This window comes from Lissotriton helveticus, chromosome 1_2, assembly GCF_964261635.1.
Source record: "Lissotriton helveticus chromosome 1_2, aLisHel1.1, whole genome shotgun sequence".
NCBI classification, from domain to species: Eukaryota; Metazoa; Chordata; class Amphibia; order Caudata; family Salamandridae; genus Lissotriton; species Lissotriton helveticus.
Genome location: NC_136058.1, coordinates 309,074,412 through 309,091,744, shown reverse-complemented (window position 1 = coordinate 309,091,744; position 17,333 = coordinate 309,074,412). Strand labels below are relative to the sequence as shown.

Sequence of the window (17,333 nt, the reverse complement as noted above, 5' to 3'; positions counted from 1 at the left end):
GTGCTTGAACATGAGGGTAGAGAATCTATGCAGCCTTAAAATGTAATGTTCTTCCTAGGTTTAGTGATAGTAATATGTGGCATTTTCCTAATCTCTGCACGTACTGCTCTGTTCCGTCCCTGTGCCGTATCCTTTAGAAGCCAGGTGTAGGTGGATATCATAACTTCTCCAATGGAGGAGGAAGGTTTCTTTGTGTCCACTTTCCCTGATCAAGTCAGTTCCAGCAGGTTATCATGTGAAATCAGAGTGAAGACATCTGAACAAAGGATTGCATTCCAGGCCATGGCCACTGGAAAACCTCCAAAAAAGAGTTATGCAGTCTGCCCCTCCCAGCAAATTGGTCAGAGGCCACCTGGGAGCAGTACACACCGCAGAGGAAATTATGTATGCCCGTAATCTCCAAGGAATTCAGAGTGGCAGTGTACCTTTTGGGACCTTGTATCCATGTAACTGTGCAACACCTCCAACGTTTTGGGAGCATCTTTGATTTTGACTGGCCAGGTGGCTTGTGCTCAACTGCTATAATTTGGGGTATCAGCAGGCTCTTTAAGGATGGTTTCCAAACTCGCTATTCTTCTACTACAGGGAGCACTGTAAATACAAAGCAGAGGAAAGAAGTTGACCTACGGAGAAGCTTGCTTGTCTGATCTAGGTTGTATCCAGTTGTATGTGTGTGCTCTTTTTGGCCTGTGATTGACCTTGCTCCAGACTTGAATGTATGATTCAGTTTGTGTCCATGGCTATGTGCTTCAAACCACAGTTGAGATTAGCAGGTCAACCTGCTCCTGGTGAGGCATAACTGAACTGTAACTGGAATTAATAACCATATTAGAGCATGCCCTGTTGTGTGCAAAATACGTGCTTGAGAAAACCAATGGAAATGTTTTAAGGAAAGCCAATTACCCATGCTAGATAAGAAACGAGTTTGTAAACTATAATCATGGTACTTATTGTACCATAATCAAAGCAGTGACTGGGACCTGTGGACTCGTTCAGGTTAAAGAGAAATCTGAACGCGACCCGGCCGAGAGTGTTGTGTGTGTGTGTGCACACGAGCGCACAAAAATGAAATAAAAAAAAAAATGCGCGTGGTGACGCGAGTGGTGCGCACGTGCGATGTGAAAATGTGCTGTGCACATAGCGCGCGCCTCTACGCGTTCTAGCAAGCTGGTGGTCGGCCTGGGTAGCACTTTTCAAAGCAGCTACTAAATTTCTCGCAAGAGCAGTGCATGCGCGCTGACTATAGCAAGACCCAAAAACAATGTCGTTTACAGTGCAAACAAATTTATAACCAGTGTTCCTTACAGCTAGCAGTAAATGCAGCGCCCATTAACATAGCTCACGAGACATTACATATACTCACGGTAGCAAGCATTACTTACAGCACATAGAAACCAACAGCAGAAAACATGCCAAACACAATAAAAGAGAGGACCCCAGGAAGTGATGTGTGTGTGTCTGTTAGTCCACTTGTTTGACATTTGTATCCAAGAGCATATTGCTGTTGGATGAAAACCAGGCCTGGGTGACAGGGGTGACAACTGGCATCGGCCCAGAGCCAACTATGATTGCACCAGACTGGCATATTTTCTACAGGTCTACCTGATAGCATCAAGTCCAGCTTTTGAGCTTTGTGTCGATGTTGCTTGAAAAACCAAGACTGGCTCAGGTGCACCTCTTAAAGAGGAGCTACCTGACCTGAACAGTACAAAGGGTACACCAAATAGATAAAGAGAAATAAAAATGACTGTACACACTTCAAGTTACTGTGTGTCCGAGTAAAAGTAAAAGAACTTGCTGAAAGCAACTTGTGGTAATGTGCTATCTGTTATGTTAATGGGACACTGCACTGGAGATAAAAATGCAAGAACATGATCGGTCCAAGGGGACAGATGATATTGCATATGAGATTGCAGACTGAAAATTGTAATCATGTAACGTATACAACTTGCCATCATTTTCAATGACCTAATTCTGAATTTGATTAACAAATATGGAAAACTGTCAAGTTATCCCATGTCAGGCAGGAGTAGTTCATCTTGTATTATGTAAGCATTCAAGCCCAATAAGTATCATACAAAAACTCAGGACTGGGAGGCTACTTTTGACCAGCATAGAGCAACTTGAGAACTTGCCAAGGACCAAACTAAAATGGAGTACTGCATACCAAGATACTTTTAGCATCTATGAGGATTTCTAGAGACTATGAAACCTGTGAGAAGTTTACTTGTAGATTGTTCACACAGACTGATGAAAATGTGAAGACTAGTACACATACCACATGGCAATGGGGGTCACATTAGCGTCAATACTTGTGAACTGTTTGAGTGACATCATGTGACAGCGCATTCTACCACTCAAACGTACCAACATTTTGTGGCTAAAAAGGATGTAGTGTTTTCAGATTTCAAAATGACTAACTAGCATACGTTATCACCAGAAGTAAAACAATATGGCTTCCACCCAAATGGGTGTAAAAGTCTGTATTGAGCTAAGTGTCAACAGACAATAGCGTAGACAAATAAGAAGAGTATTTTAAAATAGATTAGCCATGGTCTCCATAACGATAACAATTGTGGTTGAAGGGATATTCTGGGGGACCGAAAGGCTAATTGATGCATTTGGAGTGTAAGGAGAAATGATCCCTCATCATGGGCCGAATCAGCTGTATAGAGGTGTAGAACTGTGTAATGCTTTGTAACTTACGTAACTTGCTTCTTGCTGATACTCTGTAAAGCGCTCTGATACCTCTGAGTCTAGCCTGTGCAATATAAAACTCATCAAATAAAATAAGAGGTGTAGACGCATGTACCTGTGATGGAGACGCATGCACCTGTGATGGAGATACAATCAGTTAGACCTCCAAACATTCGCTGTAGAAGTAAAGGTTTGAAATGCAGCTATACACAGAAACAGTTCACCCCAGAAGTGGCTCCATGTCTGTTTTAAGTGCACAACATATGATGATGCACATATGCATTACGTTACACCCAGGAGTGGCTGATTTTCTATTTGGTGTGTATCCCAATAATGATGCTTACCAGAATTGTGTACGTCTCTTTAGAGTTCACATGTTTACATTGTGCACACCTCATTTGTGTTTGCATACCTGCCTTATTTACACCAAGGAGAGCATGCACAAATTGCATACAACCTACTGGGAAATGCAGGCCATGCATATAACATGCCACATTATGCTTGTTCCAAAAATTTAAAAACAATCTGCATGCCTGCATTTTGTAAACAGAGGAGATGGCTACATGTATACATTATACAAACTCCCCATAGGTTAAGGCAGGATTTATCTGTTGTGTGCACGTCAGCACTATCTGTGCACTCACACATAAATAGTAAAGGTGGAGGCATTGCCTACATCGTAGTCGTCCAAAAAGTGTACATATAGCTGGGTTAACTTACAGTTATGAGTGTAGCATACTCCGCACTGTGAAAGTGTTTGCACATTGTATAAATTATTCCAAGAAATCATAACTTCCTTCTTTACATATACCCCAAAAGCTGGCTGCGGCAAAACAAGCGATCAAATGAGGGGACTGATAAGATATATTTTACTAACAGTTCGAAAACAATTTTATTGCCATACGTTTTTTTTTAACCAATGCCCCTAAATTTGAATGGGTCGTGACAGAAACCAACAACACCATTCTGACTACATCTGTGGCTTAAAACCTTTCAATGTCTATATTTATAGATGAAGGGGCCAGATCACAAGGAAGTGCTGCGCTGAAGACCATTTTTTTGGCGGGGGAAATCTATTTATTTGCATTTTCTCAGTTGCATTACAAAACCACATCAGATATTCAAAGCATCTCAATTATATTTGCATTACAGGCACAGCGAAGTCCGGTAGTATTATCACATAAATAATCAACAATATCAAATAGTGTCTGTCAACGAGATCCCCCATCCCCTCTCTCTCCCTCCACGTGTCCCCGCCTCTCCCCGATCTACTGCAAATCTGTGAGTGTAAGGCCATAATAACTTAACCATGGCTTCCATATTTTCCAGAATTTTTTGGGACACCCCCCTGCTTTACATGTTGCTTTCACCACTAACATATACATATCCATCCCTCTATGCCATTCTTCTTGTGTTGGGGTAGTCGCAACACCCCAAGCCCTTGCCATATCTCTTTTGACCACCACCAGGCCCAGCTGGAGCAGTGTCAGCTTCAGTTTGGGGAGATCAATCTCCATGGGTATGCCCAGCAAAATAAACATAGGGTCGGGGGGTATTGATTCTAGCAATATAAGCTCCAGCTCCTTCAGCAGCATGCCCCAATATAACTATACATGTGTGCACCCTCAGACAGTGTGAAAGAAAGTCCCCTCCATGATCCTACATTTCAAACAGTTGGGCGATTCCGCTCTGCCTATATTATGGAATCGGGCTCTATCATAGTACTTTCTGTGTAAATACTTGAATTGAATCAATCGCAGTCTGGATCTAATAGCTACTTCCCTAGGATGCATCAGAGCCATTTCCCAATCCAAGTCCAAGTCATCTATGTCTCCCAGGTCCGCCTCCCAGTGTAATCTCAATTTTCGCAAGGGGTCTGGTGTGTTATTCATATTTGTCCTAAAGGTCCAGGATACTGCCTTTTCCTCAATTTCGTCCATCAGGAGTCGTCCTTCTAATGGGGCATATTCTGGGAGGCCCTCCCTATCAACCTGTTGTGCCCGCCAGGCATGGTTCAATTGCAGATATTTGGAATGTAGCGTCCTGTTCAGGCTCGAGAACGTCACTATATCCTTACGATACATTATGTCTTTAAGCTGCGAAATGCCCACCAAATCTCATTTCTGGCAACCTTTCAGCTTGGCACATACCTTAAGTCGCGTGCCCACCCACAGCGGTGTTTCCTTGGTCACCATGCCATCCCATTTTATGCGCCTCTCCGCCTTCTTCTATGCCATGATCACAATTTGTGTGGCCGGCAACAATTTTGCACTTTCCTTGCCTCTGTAAAGATAATGTGAGTATGGCCTTTTGAGGACTGCGTGTGTTCAAGCGCATATGTGGGGTGGTCCCTCTCACCGAATGCCCATTCATTAACTACTATCAAATGAGCCACCCAATAATAGGCCCGTAGGTCCGGCAGGGAAATGCCACCACTGTATTGGTTGCATTGTAGCTTCCCCAATGCCACCCTAGGAGGTTCCCCCCCTCAAAGGAACTTTCGCAATATATCATCAATTTTAGTGAACACCTCTTCCAGGACTAAATGGTAGGTATTTTGCAAGACATATAAGAATTTTGGTAGGATTATCATATTGAAGAGCGCAGCTTTTCCAAGCAGCGTAAGGGGCAATGAAGCCCATCGAGCCGCGTCTACGTGGAATTCCCCTAGCACCTTATAAAGGTTCCGCTTCAACGTCAGCTGCTTATCCAGCGTGATGTAAATACCCAAATACTTTATCCCGGTGGGTGAGACCTGTAGTTGGCTGGGATAAATAGTGTTAGCCACATCCTTCCCCGCTAGGTAGACAGACACATGACTTATCCCAATTAATTCTATACCCTGCGTACCTGCAATAGTCATCACAGCACGCCATGATATTGGGCAACTTCGTTTCGGGGGAGAAATGCGTTCATCAAGGTCATCGTTGTCATTTACTCTAAAGTCAGTTAAGTGCTGGTGGGCTCGAATGACACACACAAGGGGTTCCAGAACCAGTGTGAAAAGCAGAGGGAATAGGGGGCAACCCTGTCTGGTGCCCCGTTCTATTGAGATTTTCCGCAATGTAACCCCGTTGACACTAACCCGTGCTAAAGGTCCTCCGTATAGAATGGCTATCCATCTCTGAAACTCTGGATCAAATCCCAGCCTATCCAGTATATCCATAAGGAACGGCCAGTGGACCGTGCGGAATGCCTTCTCAGCATCTAGGGACAGTATAAGATGTGGGTCAGTCCTATCTTGCACCTTCTCCAGCCAATTAGAGACTCTTCTGAGATTGAGTCTCGTCGATCTCTTAGATATAAAGCCCGACTGGTCCCTGTGGACAAGTTCTGTAATGACACGAGTTAATCTATTGGCCAGAATTCTGGCCAAAATCTTAGTCTCCACATTCATGAGGGAGATGGGTCAATACGAACCACACCTGTGTGGCGGCCGCCCTTCTTTGGGTATCACCACAATGGTAGCCGTCCGCAAGTCTTCGGGGAGTGCCCCCGTTTCTCTCGCCTCCAAGTACATCTGCAAGAGATGTGTGCCAAAAAGTGCCCCATGCTGTATAAAAAGTTCTGGCGGGAGCCCGTTGGGACCCGCAGACCTCCCTGTTTTCATCTGTCCTATGGCTTCTACAATTTCTTCTTTTGTCAGTTTTGCCTCCAGTGCTTGTGATTCACTAGGCATTTTGCATAAAAGGCCTCGTAGTAGCTCGTAAAGGCATGCGCTATCTCATCCGGGGTTACGTGGACCTGATCATCCTCTGTCTGAATTTGGCCCACACATCTGCTTTCCAGCTTTATCTGGCTGAGTCGAGCGAGCAGTCTAACCGTTTTATCACTTGCGTCAAGCAGTCGTCTATGCCTGGCCGGTATTGCATGGTGTACATCCCTTTTGGCTAGCGTAAGATACTCCTGATGCAGGAGCTTCAGCCGTTTTAACTGGGAGGCGTCAACGCATGCTATGGCTTGAGATTAAGCCTGTAAGAGCTGCTTCAATTTTCGTTACCTCCTCAGTCTCCTTGCGTTTCTTATGTGCGATAATATTTTGGGCTCTCTCCCGAAGGACTGTTTATAGGCTTCCCACAAAATAATGGCAGAATCCACTGTCCCCACGTTTTCCCGGAAGTCCAACTCCGTGTCTACTCTGATCTCTCGGGCCACTTGCAGGTCCTTTAGCACCCACGAATCGCTGAAGATAATTGAAATTGGATTTCAAGCTGCACCAGACCTAATAGTTTATAAGAATGGGATGCTAAATAGATGTGACTCCTCTGGCCTATCGCCTAAACCTTTAGCGCTGACGATTGTGCACCATTCCAAAAAGAGTGAGCACCATTGTAACCCGAGAACATAGAAGGGTGGATAAAATGCCATCCATTCCCTTACGCCACTTTCTTACGCCATTAGCAGATGAATTCATGGACTCATTTAGAATGATGAATTATACTTATCTATGGGTTACCATTTTAAACGGTGCACGAAAACAATAAAATAAGTACCAACACATATTAATATCAGAAGGCCTCCGTCGAAGATCTGGTAACATAATAGGGCTTACAATAATAGTTGTACTAATAGGATCATTTCTGTTGTTTTTAGTTTAGTCTGTATTTTAAGATATGTTGCTTGGCACGTCTGAAATGTTGCAGTGCATGTCGACCAAAAGAATTCACAGTTTACCTATCTTTATTGTATGCGTGGAATGAACACATTCCGAAGGCCTATGACAATTAATTGAAGCATGTGCTTTCACCACATACATAGTATACACTTCCCATACCTTTCCCTATAGACATAAAAGACACACTCCACATGCTGCTGCTCGTAAAGAAAGAATAAACTGCAAGCCCCTGATCACTCTTCCTAACAAATACTTCATGTTAGAACCGAGAACGGGCTCCAAAGAACGGTTTCCCTTAATACCCACATTCCCACATTATTTGCTCTATGTACCTTGAAAGGATACACTTCGAATCCTAAAGGTGCAAGAAAATCTCGCACAGCCTGTTCCATGGGCGCTGCCATTATACACACAGAGCCATGACGCAGTTCCTGTTAAGCGCAAGGCCAGACGGGACTTGAAGTTGTTTCGCGCTCTAACCCCTCCTTATTGTTACAGTCATGTTCCTTTCTGGACTACAAGAACCATCACAGCTTGCGTGGAAGCGGGATCACTGTTGCCTGGAGCCGAGAAGCGTTTGAACGTGTCCTGCGAGCGGAGTGACGACGCCAGCTGCAGGTGAGTCATTCTAATGGCCGCTGTTATTGTTTGTGAGGCGCCCCCGTTCCTTGTCTTACGGTTTACTCCGGTGCTGCCGCGGGAGAAGGGGGCATGGGGTGAGGGAGAGAGAATGGTACCTCTTTCACGCGATGAAGGGGGCTCTGTCAACAATATTATAAGAGCAGAGTGAGACTCCCCATCTCCACTGAAGGGTTCCAAAGATGCCCGTTTAGAGATGCTGATCCCATTTCTTATGTTCGTCTATTTCTATACCGCGCTAATCACATGGGAAGGTATCCATGTGACTTCGCAGGTGGGTGTCACCTGGGAGATTGTTCAAAGAGCCGGGTTGTTGGATTCTGTATATATTCATTTTACTGTTACTTTAATTGCTTTTAGCTCCTGTTTACTTCTTTTCTGCATGCGCATTGTTGTGTTTCATTATACATTCTATGTTCCATTTGGAATTACTGTTATGTGCTCTGGCTGGGCTGCAGTTACGCCTGGGGGCTGCAGCTGGAGAGATGTATTGCCGTGCTGTGCTACAATAAACCAATATAAAGGAAATCACTTTTGCAGAATGTAATATTGGCGACGAGGTAGAAACGCACCTGTCATTACCACAGCATGAGAACGGAGTGTTTCTGGAACCCAAGGATTTAATCAAATTTCGGGATTTTCACATTTCAGCGGATTCACAAAATTGGACTGTTTAAATAAGGCATTGTCGAGAAAAGCGGTAAGAGGAAAAGTTATCTTTAAAGTCTTCAAGCGCAAAATTGGAGAAATTATTAAAAGTAAATATTACCAGTACTTGTGGAACCTTGTGAATGACAGCAACTGGTATCCTGGCATCAGTGAGAGCATCTACGTTGGACACGTTCTTCCTGGAATCTACGAACACGTCACAGGCAACCAGGGCTCGAGTCGGGGTACCACGCAGGTGGACAGCGTCCCCCCCCACTTATTTTACCGGGTGGATGTCGTCCCCCCTGCCAAACAGCTGGACTTCACTCTTTGGCCTCTCTAAGACGAGATCGCAGGTCACAGCACGCTGCTCACGCGCAAGACGAGATCGGAACTCACATCACGCTGCTCACGCGCTGACTTTTCTGATGCAATCGCATCTAAGGGGTGAGCGAGGGGAGACAATAAGCCCGATGGTGCAAGCCACCTTTCGTGGCGTAAGTTCCGGTGACCGTGTCCCCCCACTTCTTATTTTAGGACTTGTGCCCTGCGGGCAACGTCTTCATCGACACAACGACATACGCCAGGCTGACGTGCAACGCTACGTGGCAGCCATTTTGGTTGCTATAGCAATGAGGAGTGAACTAATTTACGTCTTGTGCCTTTGTAAAAAGGTTATTTTGCGATCTTTTGGAAGTTAGTTTAACAATATTATTTACAGCGGAACTAAAAAAAAAAAAACTAACGCAGTTTGGTGAAAAGGTGATTTTACAAATATTTACAAGTTGGTGAGTAACTTTAAAAAAAAAAAGGGAGACAGAAAAATGGCAATTTTTATTGCACAACTTTAAGAAAAATAACAAACTTTATGACTGTTTTTTTAAAAATCTTTATTTAACAAAGACATATACAGTGAGTAAGTGAGAAAAGGTTTGTTACATAATTTAAGAAAAGATTTTTAACAGACAAAATAAACATGCAATTTGAACCTCTGTCAAAATTCTTACAAAACAAGGGGTGAACCACCTATGCCGTGGATAAGGTGGAAAGAAGAATTTTTAACGTATATGAAAGCAATTGATGGCAAACGCATGGGTGCAGAAAGGAAAAAGAGCATACTACTATATTGCCTAGGATAAGAAGGACTGGTGGTGTTCAGAGCCTTACCACAACTAACACCCCAAGAAGGTGAAGAGAATATTAATGTGTATAAGGAGGCGTTACGAAGGATGGAGAAGAGGTTTAAACCCAGAACTAGCATTGCTCTTAACAGATTTAAGTTTTATACGAGAGCACAAAAAGGAGTCTTTTGATGACTTTCTTACGGCTTTAAGATCTTTATGTATTAACTGTAATTTTGGTATGTTGGCAGACGAAATGATTAGAGATCAGATTATTGTGCATGTTAGGAACAAAAAGATTCAGGTGAATCTTTGGGTTATGGGCGATCATAAATTATCTGAAACTATAGCTACTGCTAAAGCTTTAGAACAATCTGAAAGATTGATGAAAACGGTAGGGCAAAGTGAGAGTGTAGAAGAAGTATGTGCAGTGAAAAACAAAGTTGAAAATAAGCCAGAGGGTATTCAACAGAAATTTGGGGCAAGTAAATACAATAATAGCAATGTTTTTAGGCGTAATGAACATTTTGGAAATCAACACTACTGTTACAAATGTAGTAGTAGAACACATCTTGCATCATTTATGGGTTGTCCTGCCATTAACAGAGAATGCCGGCAGTGTGGAAGGCTGGGTCATTTTATCAATATTTGCAGAGACAACAAAATAAACTTTACACCTACAGGAGGTTCTATATCGACAATTTCGGAAAACAAGAATGTAAGCAATGTTGTTGGAAATGGGGGAAATATTGAGTGTGAAAGGGGTTTTGTTGTGTCTATTATAAATAGAGGAGTAGATGGTAATAATGAGGTTTTACATGATTTCCCTAAATGTATGGTACACGTGTTAGGGGTGGAATTACAACTTGTGGCAGATACTGATTCACCATGGACCATTATATCAAAACAATATTTTGATGAAAAAATGAGTACTGTATGCAAAGGGAAACAATAATATGCTAGTGATATTAATATTGAATTAATATGGAAGGTTACTTTAACGTTACATTAGCTTTCAAAGACAGACGTGCAGACATTAAGTTGTACATTGCGGTGAAAGGAATAAATGTCCTAGAGTGGCAAGATCAGTGGAAACTGGGCGTCATTTTAAACCCACGGTCCACTGAACCAGTCACACTAAATGATAAGTTCTCAACAGGAAAAATAGCTGTTATAAATGGTAGTGACAAAGTTGCAGAATTAATGGATAAGTATACAAAAAATTTCAGTGACAAATTGGGCAACTCAGAAATTTTTCGCACAGAATTATTTCAAAGAAAATGCACGACCTGTAAAGCAGAAACCCAGGGAGTACCCATTAATGTAAGGGAAGAACTGAGAGATGTGTTAAAAGAGCTTACAAATGAAGGCATAATTGAGGAAATAGAGTCCTCAGAATGGGTTTCACCCATAGTTTTAGAACGGAAGGCTGATAAAAATGTGAGAGTATGTGTAGACAAAAGCATTGAATGGAAATATCGTCATAGATTGTCACTCCCTCCCAAATATTAATGAGGTGGTATCTATGCTGGAGGGTGTGAAGTTATTTTCAACGTTAGATTTAAGATCTGCCTATCACCAGCTTTGTTTGACAGATTGTTAATAAAAAATTGATGGCTTTTATCACTCCTGAAGGTTTGTATAGTTATACAAGGATGCCTTTTGGTTTGGCATCGGCCTGTCTGCTTTTCAAACGGTCATGTTTCAAATTTTCAGGGACATTGATCAATTTGTAAAATGCTTTCAAGATGATATATTAATCTTTTCAAAGAATGAGGCTGAACATACTGAACATTTGAATGAAGTTTGCGATAGATTAGAGAAGCATGGTCTCACTCTCAAAGCACACAAATGTAAGCTTTATAAAAAATCTGTAGAATATTTGGTACACCCTGTTTCAGGTGATGGAGTGGTTCCAAAAAGATCGGATGTAGATGCGATTACGAATGCACCGGCTCCAATTAACAAGGAACAATTACTAAGTTTTGCTGGAATGAGTGAGTACTACAGCAAATTTGTTGAAAATTTTGCTAGTAAAATGTAACCATTAAGGAAATTTCTAAGGAAAAACATAAGCTATGATTGGTCTATTAGTCAACAAAAGGCTTTTGAAGACATCAAGCAAGAGATAGTGTGTGCCCCCACCTCGAAACCTTTTTGTTAAAAAAAAAATGGTATAATTACAGTTAATGAGAGTCTTTATGGGATTGGTGGGGTACTTTCTCAAAGAAGTGGCAAAGAAGAATGTAATGTGGCGTTTGCATCCAGAACACTTAATGAGACGGAGCGGAAGTATGCAGTTATAGAAGGAGAATTAGTTGCATGTGTTTGGGCCATAGAATATTACAAGTTGTATGTGTGGGGTAGAAATTTCATTTTAAAGACCGACAATAAACCGTTAGTTAACATTCTTTCTCTTGGTGGAGGATGGAATTCTACTACTAGGATTGACAGGTTAGCCTCTAGGCTTCAAGAATATCATTTAAATTCTGAATATGTTCCAGGGAAGAAAAATGTGATAGTGGATTGTTTAAAAAAAAAAAAAAAAAATCCACTTCTTTATTCAATTTTTTTACCATAACAAACATGAGACTCATTTTACATCTTATACATCATACAAAGATAGTACAATCTGTTAGACCCAGACGACACAATTATTATCTGTTCAGTGCCCCTCGTACATTACACTAATGTTTCCTGACAGGTACACATCTCTGTATGGACAGGCATTACCTTGCAGTGTTCTTGTGCATATGCTCTACCATCAGTTGAGCAATAACGTTTCTTGTGCTCCAATCTAGGTTCCCGCTCTCACCTCCTACACCCTGCCCTTGCAGTCGTAACTTTTGCTATCCACTTAGATGGCAGATTGTTTATCAAGTTTGCCGTGTGCCCCCAGTGGAGTGAATGTGGTTAAGGAATCTGATTTTGTACTTACCATCAGTGATATTATGCCTTCGCAGTTTAATGAAATCAGTGAGAGTATGTGGGAAGAGTGTATGCGTAATGATAATGACTAGATTGAAATAAAAAAATATGTTCTGGAAGGATGGCCCAAAAAACATCAGATCAGACCCGAGTTATTATCCTTTGTCAAGCAAGCAGAAGAACTGGAGTTTGAAGGAGAGTTACTGTTTAAACCCAGTAAATGTGTATCCCCTAAAGGAATGCAAGATGTTATTCTCAAAATTGCTCACAAAACGCACCCTGGTATATCATCCATGAAACGCCTAATTAAGATCTGTTTCTGGTGGCATGGAATGGACCAATTCATTGATCGCATTGTGAGAGAAAGTGAATTTTGTGTATCTGGCGAAAAAATGTTGAGTGTCAACATTCCTCCGTTAAGGATGGTTGAATGGCTCAAAGAACCGTGGCAAAAATTAGCTTTTGATATTTCTGGCCCATTTAACATGTTACATGAAAATTCTCGATTTGCTTTAGTCTTAGTAGACTATCATTCAAAATGGCCAGAGGTCAAATTTGTTTCTAAGGCCACCACATGTGGTGTTAGCAATTTTCTGAATGAAAGTTTTGCACGTGAGGGGTGTCCATCTTGTCTAGTAACTGATAATCGCGTACAATTTACCTCTTCTGAAATGAAATAATTTGTGAGTGAATGTGGGATTAAACATATTTTTACATCTTTGTATGGACCACATGAAAATGGTCAGGTTGAACGCTTCGACCGTGTACTGAAAGGTTTTATTGTTGAAGCTGTCAAATAAGGAAGTAGCTTGTTGAGTTTAGTAAGGGAAAACTATGGTTATATCGCACAACTCCTCATACTATGACGGAAGTCAGTCCTTTCAAATTGTCAAAAGGAAGAGAGCCAGCTTCTATAATTTGTCCTTGGTGGTTTAGAGAAAAGTGTAGGAAAGATAATTTCGAGCAGTCAGTGTGTAAGACACTGCTCTTAGAACTGAAAGTAAACAACACAAAACTCAAACATGGTTTGACAACAAGTGGAGGACTAAAGTTCCTTCCTTAAAAATTGGTGATTGGGTTAAGATTTCGAAACCTGGGCTTATCAGCAAGGATGCCAGCAAATTTTGTAAGGCCATTCAGGTTAAAAAAGTTTTTAGAAACTCAGTGGCAAATCAAGATGGTAAAATATGGAACATTAGAAGGGTTGCCAAATGTCCTCATAATGTTTCCAAATACACAAACAAACTCTGATGAAATCTTGGTCTTAATTACAAAGATAGTACAGAACCTCCTGTTGGGCCCGATTCACAGAACTAACTTAAGACAAATTCCTAAACTTACTACTTTTGGTATTCACAGAAGTTAGGATTTTGTCTTAAGACAGACTTAAGACAGAATCCTAACTTAAGTCTGTCTTAAGTCTGTCTTAAGACAAAATCCTAACTTCTGTGAATACCAAAAGTAGTAAGTTTAGGATTTTGTCTTAAGTTAGTTCTGTGAATCTGGCCCTTCGTGTCCAACAATGTATCTGAAGATGATTCTGTTTCTTCAAGGGTTAAGATCTCTCATCGTTTTAGACAATATACAAAAAGGTTTGATGACTATGTTTAGCAGCCTCTATGTTTTTTTTTCTGTTTACACGTAATGAGGGAGATGTGTTGCATTCTGTATATATTCATGTTACTGTTACTTCAATTACTCTTAGCTCATGCTTACTTCTTTTCTGCATGCGCATTGTTTTTTTTTATATTTCTTTTTATTAATTAAGAACATAGGAAAAATCAACAACAGGTGTCTTACTTCACGGAATGAACAACCAGTATACATACATATGGTGAGAAATAGACGGGTAAACCCCAAGGTAGAGGCTAAAGCATGAAATAATACTGGAGTGCGGGCGTATAAAATGCAATAAGTTCAAATCCAGTCTAAACAACATTATTCAAAAGTCCACCACCCATAGGTAACAGGAGTATCGTATTTGAATCACTTTCGAGTGGCAGGAGAATTTAGTAAGAAGATAAGAAGAGCAGTGGACAAAACGGTGACCGCACCCAGCTCGCAGCAATTAAGAGGCCATGCATTGTAAAAACCATGTAAACATTACGACCCCCAGGGCCCGTCCGCCCACCGAGCAGGATAACCATTTAGGAAGGCACCCATTGTCAGGATATGAGTAGGATTCAAAGACATAAAAACGAAAACAAAGACAATACAATAAACCCCACCACCCACCTTGCACCCCTGCATATGGCTATCGCCTAACCCCAACTAGCAGTGTGCCTGTCGACCCAACTAACTAATACTAAAAGTAATAAAATGGAGGAGGAAATCGTCATACAGGCTCCTGGACCCCCCTCCAGAAGTAAACAACCCCTACAGTACAGTCGAAAAAAACATCAGGATACGCAGACAAAGAAAAGAAATAGGGGAAGTTACAGGCACCACCCAACCTCCCACAAGCAGTATGGTAGCAAATCCCGTGTCCGTTAAAGTCATGATATCAGGTCGAAACAGTCAATCTCATCCTTGGCCCTTACGATCTTTCTTGCGAACTCCGTCTGGTAGAACCACCGCATTCTCAGGAGAATCAAAATTTGAAAAGAGTTCAAAAATGTTCAGTGTGGAATGGGTCAAAATTAGCAAGTCTTTGAGAACTCCAACCGCACACATACTCTCCCTCACCAACCTCAGGTCTCAATGTTTCCTCCGTATACATAGTAAGATTGCCCGGGAGGGAAAAGACAAAGTTGCAAACCACAGGTCGCTTATCAAAGTCCCCTGGAATGGGGAAACAAGCGGTTCCACCTCAGACGACAGCAGTATCGGTTGTAGCGATCCATTCAAAGTTCCCAGTTCGCAAGTATGTGGCCGCGCACTGACCACGGGCGTCAATACGTCCTTCTGCACGGTGCCTCCATCCTCTGTCTCAATGTACTCCATGGAAAACTCAACTCGTGCCGGGCCATGCAATGGATCCGAGTCCGGTCCCACTCGCCCCGGCTCAACTGCACCAGCGATCATTTTGCAGACAATGGCGTCCACATGCGAATGTAGTGCGCCGATGGCGGCCAGTACAGTCTTCAGCGAAGGTTCACACTCCGTCTGGCCTGTCTCTGCACACTCTGTTTCAAACATGGTCTCTTCCCCGGAGACCCGGGTTTCTCCGGGGGAACTAGCGAGAGCGGAGCGGACAGTTGCGGAGGGCGATTTAACGATGAAACTACCGCAATCTGTAATCCTCTACTGCGAGCGAGGAACCCAACCCACCGAATCCCGGGGGCAGCAAACCGAGACTCCGGGACGGGGACCCCCGCCCACAGCCTCCAACGTGTCCAGTCACCACTCATACGATGTTAACCAGACCGAATGACGGCCATCAGTATCGGACAAGGATAACCTTCACTGGCGGGGCCCGGACCCACGGTCGATGTTGATCAACTGAAACCCGGCAGGGCCAGTACTGGAGGCCCCGGCTCACAAGCTGGACTAGGCCGGGAATTAGACCACGGTATAACTTCGTCAATCAAACCGTTAAAAGTCTCGGGATTGCACCTTTAAGCTCTGCAACTATTCATCCACACGGAGGTCGGGCGTAAAATCAGGATATGTGCCAGGATCATCTGGCTGAAAACGGAGGTCGGCGGAGCTGGGAGCTCACGCGGCCATCTTGGTTGCAAGCGTAGCTCCTCCTGCATGCGCATTGTTATGTTTCATTATACATTCTATGTTCCATTGGAATTACTATTATGTGCTCTGGCTGGGCTGCAGTTATGCCTGGGGTCCGCAGCTGAGAGATGTATTGCTGTCCTACAATAAACCAATTTAAAGGAAATCACTTTTGCAGAATTTAATACAGGTCTTCAGATTCTTGCGGAACTCCAAAGATATGAGGAGGCTAAGATGTGAAGTGGCAGGTGTATGAGAACAGGCGACCTCCGGCTCAGTGTAATATGAGAGCATCCCCGCGTGATTCTGTAGCGCTTGGATGCTCTGTGTATATGTATGCTGTAGTGTCTTGGTTGTGCGCTCTAGTGTGGAGTGTTGCTCCTGATTGCCATGTGACCTCTCTGGAATGTGGAACCTAGGTGCTGCCTAGGTACATTTGTACTTGTCTGTTGACAGTAGCCTCTGCTGGTGCTGGATGGGATCTCTACTACCGTAGTCTGAATAAAGACTACATCAACACTACAACGACCTCTTGATCTCTTCTTTCCTGGTGCTGAGTCGGATCTTACATTTGATGATGACCAGAAGCAAGAAACTCATGATATGTGAGACCTCAACACACCATATACATGAGAAACGCGTGTACCGGAATTCTGAAAGTTTGTGGCAACTGAGCTGCTTCGTGGTGCCTTGGCAAGCTGTTTTGTTGTATTCTTCTGAGGGAACTGATGGTCTCTAAACATTAAACTTGTATTTGCCGGAGCAGTCACGCGCATACAAAGTGCCTGAGGTCTTCAACCAGGTAGAGCAGCGGTACCTAGCAATGATGGATTGTACAAGTCACGCGCATACCAAGCGCGTGAGAACTTCATTCACGTGGAGCAGCACTGCCTGACAACTAAGTAATCCGCGTGCACCCTCTCACTGCGAGTATTGATGCGTTAACGCTCGCAGACACCTGACGCCATCTGGTATCTACGTCAGGCGTATCGGCGGCCATCTTTGATTGGGCAGTT

General features: G+C 42.8%; 2 protein-coding genes across 5 annotated transcripts in view; one reads left to right on the top strand and one right to left on the bottom strand.

Annotated features, from left to right (window-relative positions):
• Positions 1–7,776, bottom strand: part of MMACHC (metabolism of cobalamin associated C) — a 29,830-nt gene extending 22,054 nt beyond the window's left edge. Inside the window, exon 1 of one of the 2 annotated variants that reach the window (XM_078671803.1) lies at positions 7,645–7,776. In XM_078671803.1, coding sequence (XP_078527929.1) covers positions 7,645–7,716 — 72 coding nt within the window. In that variant the 5' untranslated portion in view covers positions 7,717–7,776. Of the gene's footprint in view, positions 1–7,626 lie in introns of both variants that reach the window. The other variant, XM_078671801.1, reaches the window with a different exon arrangement.
• A 53-nt stretch (positions 7,777–7,829) lies between these two features.
• LOC144802186 (uncharacterized) overlaps positions 7,830–17,333 on the top strand; it is a 259,636-nt gene continuing 250,132 nt past the window's right edge. For 2 of the 3 annotated variants that reach the window (XM_078671796.1, XM_078671793.1), the window contains exon 1: positions 7,830–7,930. The gene's annotated coding sequence lies outside the window, so the exon portion shown is untranslated. Of the gene's footprint in view, positions 7,931–8,092; positions 8,226–17,333 lie in introns of those variants that run through there. The other variant, XM_078671794.1, reaches the window with a different exon arrangement.